The sequence below is a fragment of the Cervus canadensis genome, chromosome 22, assembly GCF_019320065.1.
Source record: "Cervus canadensis isolate Bull #8, Minnesota chromosome 22, ASM1932006v1, whole genome shotgun sequence".
Taxonomy (NCBI): Eukaryota; Metazoa; Chordata; class Mammalia; order Artiodactyla; family Cervidae; genus Cervus; species Cervus canadensis.
This window is the reverse complement of record NC_057407.1, coordinates 59,480,677-59,488,315: the sequence shown is the minus strand read 5'-3', so window position 1 is coordinate 59,488,315 and position 7,639 is coordinate 59,480,677. Positions and strand designations below refer to the sequence as shown.

At 36.9% G+C, this 7,639-nt stretch overlaps 1 protein-coding gene across 1 annotated transcript; it reads left to right on the top strand.

The window, feature by feature from the left end:
• Positions 1-401: 401 nt before the first annotated feature.
• Positions 402-1,334, top strand: LOC122424822 (olfactory receptor 4C46-like). Its single transcript, XM_043443032.1, has one exon. It carries the CDS (start codon positions 405-407, stop codon positions 1,332-1,334), a length of 930 nt encoding a protein of 309 aa, XP_043298967.1. The 5' UTR covers positions 402-404.
• The last annotated feature ends 6,305 nt before the right edge of the window (positions 1,335-7,639 follow it).

Below are 7,639 nucleotides of genomic sequence, written 5' to 3'. Positions count from 1 at the left end.
TATGTTTAATGTCAACTAATACAAATAGTTTGATAAAGGCATTAAACTCTCTGTTTTCCATCCCTTTACTGAATCCCAGCTTACTTCATCCAAGTCCATGGAAATTTTACTATACTTGTATGCAAGATTCCCTCTTTCTCAAAACCTTCTTCTCCACTACATTCATATTCAAGAATTCATATAAATTCTTACACTCATATTTTTTATATTCTCATACACTCATATCTAAGTAATTTTCAGTGGTTCAGAATTATTTTCTTTTATCAGAAAAAGTCATAAAATATACAATACAGTATAAACTATGGATTAATTATTTATTACATTGATAGGCTTACTAAATTCAAAGTAGAACTAATAAACTGTAACTTTTTTCAGGTAACATCATTAGTTATAACTTGAGACACATGGAGAATAGAAACAACGTGACAGAGTTCATTCTACTGGGACTAACACAGAATCCAAAGATGCAGAAAGTCATATTTGCAGTGTTTTTGGTTGTCTACATTGTCTCTGTGGTAGGAAATGTGCTCACCTTGGTCACCATCACCACCAGTCCATTAGTGGGGTCTCCCATGTACTTTTTCCTGGCTCATCTCTCTTCTATTGATGTCTGCTATTCCTCTGTCAATACCCCTAAACTGATTGTAGATTTGCTCCGTGAAAAGAAAACCAGCTCTTTCAATGAATGCATGACCCAAATCTTTGGAGAGCATTTATTTGCAGGTGCTGACATCATTCTGCTGACTGCAATGGCCTATGACCGCTATGTGGCCATCTGCAAGCCCTTGCACTACATGACCATCATGACCTGGCAGGTGTGTTGGTTGCTAGTGGGAGTGGCATGGGCAGGAGGCTTTCTTCATGCAACCATTCAGATCCTCTTCATCTTCAGGTTACCCTTCTGTGGCCCTAATGTCATAGACCACTTTATGTGTGATCTGAATCCTCTGCTCCAACTTGCCTGCACTGATACGCACATTCTAGGGCTCTTTGTTGCCGCCAACAGTGGGTTCATCTGTCTGTTGATCTTCCTTCTCTTGATTAGCTCCTATACAGTCATCCTGCTCTCTTTAAGGACACGCAGCTTGGAGGCGAGGCAAAAAGCCCTCTCCACCTGTGTCTCCCACATCACGGTGATCCTCTTATTCTTTGTACCCAGCATATTTGTGTACATGAGACCAGCGGCTACTTTCCCTATTGATAAAGGAGTTGCTATATTCTACACCATCATAGCTCCCATGTTAAATCCATTAATCTATACCTTGAGAAATGACCAGATGAAAAATGCAATTAGGAAATTATTTAGTAGAAAAGTGAATTTAAGTGATAAATAAAATGTGCTTGGAGCCCAATGTTCATTCAACTGATGCAAAGATCAAAATGGATATTATGAGTATGGAAAACCTATGTGGTGAAGAAAAAAAAAACAGTAGAAATCGGAGCTTCTACAAGTACAGAAGAAGAAATGGATGGAAGAAATAATAGAAGAATCTCACCTGGGACTTTGCAGCTTATGGGAAAAGTTCTACAAAATTGGAACTTAGTCTTATTAACTTTGTCTCTGTATACAGATTTATAAGCTTTTATCCCAACATAATTAAATAAACAAAATAAAACATTCAGTGATATTTACCAGTAATCTCTAATGCTATGCAAAAGGTAAGTGCTGCTATTAGCCCCATTTTACAGGTGAGTAAACAAACAGAAAAGAGGATGATCCAAAACAGAAACCTTGGAGAACCAGTAATCAGAATCTAACTGCCTCTCAGACCATGTTCTTCACTGCTGTGATATACTGACAGGCAGTGCAAAAGAAAGGCAATGTGATTACACCTGTTACCATTTATTGAGACAGAGATCATGCTGGACTATCTATTTATCCATCTGTCTGTATAGATACACATGTATGCACATATATATATATATAATGAGCTATATAGTTATCTGCTTATATTAGACTATATCCTGTTTACATTAGACTATATATATGCATATGCATGCATACGTTCATTATACCCTACTCAATTCCCAGGTTTTTATTAGTAGCTCTGCTCATTTTGACATATCATAGTGAGTGATATTACTTTGACTACATATATTTAACTATTTTAGGAGTGTTAAACCAATGGGCCATTTAAACTCTAAGGCATAAGTAACATTATTACCCAATACCCAAATATCCTTTTAAATATTTTCGTTCAGAAAATAAAGAACAGAGAACAGTATCATTATTACCTAAAACCAAGACTGCCTAAGTGCCTAGTGACATTGCTGCTGCTGCTGCTAAATCGCTTCAGTCATGTCCTGCTCTGTGCGACCCCATAGATGGCAGCCCACCAGGCTCCCCCGTCCCTGGGATCCTCCAGGCAAGAATATTGGAATGGGGTGCCATTGCCTTCTCCAGCCAAGTGACATTACAAGAAAGGAAATGACAGATACATATCTCTTTTGAACATACGCACCAAGATAGTAAACAATATATGTGAAATCAATCAATGTATTTCATAACAAATCATCATGACAGTGTATAGGTTACGCAAAGAATAAAATAGTATGTAACGTTCAATAATTAATCAATGATACTAAGTTTATAGGATAAAGGAGAAGAATCACATGACTATTTCAATAGATACATACAAACTGATACATTTCAATTTACATTTATAAATAAAAATCCATTTGAGCATTTTCAGTGGCTTTAGTCTTGTCTGACTCTTTCTGATATCATGGACTGTAGCTTGCCAGTCTCTCTTGTTCATGGGATTTTCCCAGCAAAAATACCAGAGTGGGTTGTGATGTCCTCCTCCAGGGGATCTTCCCCACCCAGGGTTCAAAGGAACATCTCCAGTATCTCCTGCATAGCAGGAAATTTCTTTACTGGTGAGCTATTGAAAGGTTGTTGCTGAACGATAAGACGCTGGGATTCTTGGCCTCCGGAGGAGATGAATTCAATCCGGGGCCAGAGACGAGGTTGGATCACTCAGAGCTTTTGTGTAATAAAGTTTTATTAAAGTATAAAGGAGATAGAGAAAGCTTCTGACATAGGCATCAGAAGGGGGCAAAAGAGTACCCCCTTCCTAGTCTTTAGCTGTATGTTATACAGTCACTCACAGTCTGTTAATGAAACGAAAGAAATGTCATAAAATTTAGAATGGCACCAGATAATTCATCCCTGGCCATAAAATGATTGACTTGAATCTTGTAGAAGGGCAGAATACCAACAAATAGTTCCATTTACATAGATTAGGGGAACAATACCTGAGTAAGTAAGTTAGGCCTTTTGGCGGAACCAACTTGAAGATAAGAGTCTGGGGTTCATTAACATAGCTTAAGACAACATTTCCATACGAAAAAGGAATGTATTGGTTAACTCAAGGTTTGAGAGTAGTTAGCTTTAGGTGAAACCAGGTGTCATGGCAACACAGCATGTTAAGAGAAACCTCCTTTTAAATTCGTATAGAGAAGGAAAAACATATTGCTGGTTTTTCCTCCTGCCGCTTAAGAGAGATAAAAATGTCTGGCACTTGTAGCCTCTTTCCTCCATTTGGAGACCCCTGGCCTTCCTGCCTGTTACCCTCTCACTATCAAGAAGGGCTTGAATGAAAACTATATTTTGTCAAATGAATTTTTAAAAAGCGAATTACTCAAGCTTATAAAGAGCATTTATATAAAACCCACAGCTACCATCATACTTCATGATGAAATCTCTCTCAGATTGAAAACAAGTCTTGAACTTTTAACTTCAGTTCTGCATTGTAACCTAGCTAATTGAAACAAGTTAAGAAAAAGAAATAAAAGACATATGGATGAGAAAAGAAGTGACAAGATTACAAAAATATATTTTTGGGCAAATATCATCATGGTTTTCCAGTGGTCATGTATGGATGTGAGAGTTGGACTGTGAAGAAAGTTGAGCACAGAGGAATTGCTGCTTTTGAACTGTGGTGTTGGAGAAGACTCGAGAGTCACTTGGACTGCAAGGAGATCCAACCAGTCCATACTAAAGGAGATCACTCCTGGGAGTTCATTGGAAGGACTGATGCTGAAGCTGAAACTCCAATACTTTGGCCACCTCATGTGAAGAGTTGACTCATTGGAAAAGACCCTGATGCTGGGAGGGATTGGGGGCAGGAGGAGAAGGGGATGACAGAGGATGAGATGGCTGGATGGCATCACTGACTCGATGGACATGAGTTTGGGTAAACTCTGGGAGTTTGTGATGGACAGGGAGGCCTGGCATGCTGCGATTCATGGGGTCTCAAAGAGTCGGACACAACTGAGTGACTGAACTGAACTGAATCATCATGGTATAGGTAGAAAATGAAAGTGAAAGTTGCTCAGTTGTGTCCGACTCTTTGTGACCCCATGGACTGTAGTCCATGGAAAGAAAATATAAAGGACTACAAAAAATCAAATGGATCTAATTAGTTAGTTTATAAGGGTCACAGGATAAAATGTCAACACAAAATGCATGAATGCATTTCTATATAAACAACTATTAAAAATTGAAATTAGAAGCAACTTTCTATGTAAAGTACTGTTAAAAACATAACATTTCAGGGGTACATTAGAAAATACAGTTAACACTTGTATATGAAAACCAGAAAATACCTCTGATAAAGCAAATATGTAAGTAAAGGGAGAGATATGCTATGCTGATAAATTAACAGACTCAAGATATTTATCATATCAATTGCAATTTTAATGCAGTTCCATTAAACATTCTATAACATATTTGAAAGAAGTCACAATCATATTTGAAAAAATATATAGAAATATAAACTTAAAAAAAAATCCTGGAAGAGTAGTTTCAAAGAACGCAATACATATGGAGAATGTTTTTCTATCTAAAGTCAATACTTTGTAGATATGTGCCCATTTTTTCAAGTTTGTCCAATTTGCTCATTCATCATTGTTCATAATATTACTTTCTGCTTTTTGTGTACTGTTTTCCTTTTTTATTTCTGTGGTATTGGTTGTTGTTTCTCCTCACTCATTTATTCTTATTACTACTTTTTCTTGGTCTGTGGTTTGCCCTTCTGTGTGGCTCGTGGCCTTTCTCTATTGCGTCACAAGGGCTTCTCACTGTGTGAGTGGGCTTTGGCGCATGCATTTCTTACTGAGGAGCATGCGCTCTAGGGAGCTAAGACTCCAGAGCGTGCAGTCTCTAGGCTCAGCAGCTGCGACACGTGGACTCTAGAGCACATGCGCTCTCTAGCTGTGGCACGTCAGTCGCTCCATGGCATGTGGGCTCTTAGTATCTTTATCAGGGATCAGACCTGCCTTCCCTGCAAGGGCAGGTGGATTCTTAACAACTGGACCACCAGGGAAGTCCCTAATTTCTTATTTTGCTTATTAGTGTCCTCTGCCTTCTCTTTTTGGTGAATCCGGCCTGAAGGTTTGTTTCCTTTTTTTTTTTTTTTTTTTTCATTTTATTTACCTTTTCTAAGAAACAGCTCTTGGTTTTACTGATTTTTTTCCATTTTTTTAATTCTCTATTTTATTTATTTTCATTCAGCAACACTACTTCTGTGTGTATATTAGGCCAAAACTATAATCAAAAAAGATATATTCACACATTTTCACAGCAACACTATTCACAACAAGCAAGACATGGGGGAAAAAAACTAAATTTCTATGCATATATCTTTAAAATGTTCACAGTATTAGTCACTAAGTAAAGTGAATTAAAACCACAGGAATTTATTGCTATGTGCCTCCTAGAATAACTGAATGAAAAATAATATAGAATTAGAAGAAGGTAAGAACAATACTTGTGTTTGATTTAAGCCTCCTTTCATGGATTTCCATTGTGGCTTCAGAAGGTGAAGAATCCTTCTGAAATGCAGGAGATGCAAGTTCATTCCCTGTGTCAGGAAGATCCCCAGGAGAAGGAAATGACAATCCACTCCAGTATTCTTGCCTCAAAAATTCCATGGACAGAGGAGTCTGGCGGGTTACAGTCCATGGACTTGCAGAGTCGGACCCGACTGAGCAATTAAAACTTTCAAGCATCTGTGCTTTAGATATCTCTCCACATGTTTAATGTTGCCTAGGGATCCTTGCTGACCATCACATGGCTCCCAGAGATAAATTATCTATATCCTATTAGACTTTCTATTTACATCCATAACCCTCTGATGAATGTGAAAAATGGGTTTGGGATTTAATTACTCTGAAAAAAATACCAATAATTTTATGCCTCACTGCTCTAACTCTCAAGTAATCAATATGCAGTTTCCAGAAAAGTTTTAAAACTGATAAAAAGAAGTTTTCTGTCTGAGATGAATCCGTAAGTTAACTGGAATGATGCTGGAATTATGCTATCATTGGTATTCACATGACATTCAATTTTCTTAGAACCCAGGTTCAGATAGAGAAAGAGGACTCATATTTTGGTTGCAAGTGCAGAGAATACAATTCCCTACCCAGAATGGGTGTTTCTCAAACATGTCTCTTCAGAATACCCACTTCTAAGACAAAGCCTTTCCATCAAAGGAGATAATTAATTCCAAGGAGAGAAAATAACATCTACCAGAGGAGGTCCTTGAACGTTTGTGGAAACCTGTTTAAATATCCATGCATTGCAGGTAAAAATTCTTTTTTATCATTTACATCTCCAGAGAAGATCCATCAAGGTTGGAATGACTCACTTTTATGTATTTCCATCACTCTTTCTCTTTCTTGTGTCTGGGACTACAACCATTTTATAGAAGATGATTTCTGCATAATGTTCAAAACTGATCCATTCTAAATTCAAGTTCCAGGTTGTCTGTGAAAATTTTGTAGGTCTTTCATCTAGAAGAAAATATTTAGATTTATAAAAACAATGACTTGTTTACTGGGACACTCAATAATCTGACTAGTGTCTTTATGAGTATGTCATATCTTTCAAACTGAAAGTTCGTTAGCCCAAGAGGAAGTCAATTTAAAATGGAATTAGTTCTGTACACCCTCAGATATCACTAATATCTTCTAAAGATCAGAAGGTAAGTTTATTAAATGCTTATTAACAGCAGTTACTTTATATATATATATATATATATATGTGTGTGTGTGTGTGTGTGTGTGTGTGTATTAATCATGCTTTAACACTTTTCAAATACAGCAGCAGAGCATTACATCTTCACCCTTTCCTTCAAAAGACAGTTAGTGAGTATCACTAACCTAGTCTGGTAGATGAAAAACTTAAGACTCATAGAGATTGAGAAATTTAAGGGAGCCAACTCTCCATCCCTAGATATTCTTCTTTGCCAGGAGACATTTCTTTTGATAATTTAAATTAATAATGAGAATGAAAACAAAACAATACACTCCACACTCAAAAAGCCACAGATGTTCAAAAGATAAAAATCATCCTCTTTTTATTTCAAGCAAGAACATGGATAATTCTTTCAGGGATCAACTGCTATGAATGGTATGAGTCTTTGTGGCTTCTTTAAAAAAATAACATTGTCGATGTTTATCCCCCGTTTATTGCATGGTTAAATATGCTTCTCTGTTTTATTACTCAAAATGTCAAATCTTCCTACCTTCTGGGTGCATAGAAAGTCATAAAAATAAGTGAAGATCCTTTGTGTTTTCACAGCAGCGTGATGAATATGTTCATATTTGTTTCTTCAATTAATTCTCATAAGAG

Coding starts and splice junctions, on each gene's coding strand:
- LOC122424822 (XM_043443032.1), top strand. CDS start 405: ATGGAGAATAGAAACAACGTGACAGAGTTCATTCTACTGGGACTAACA.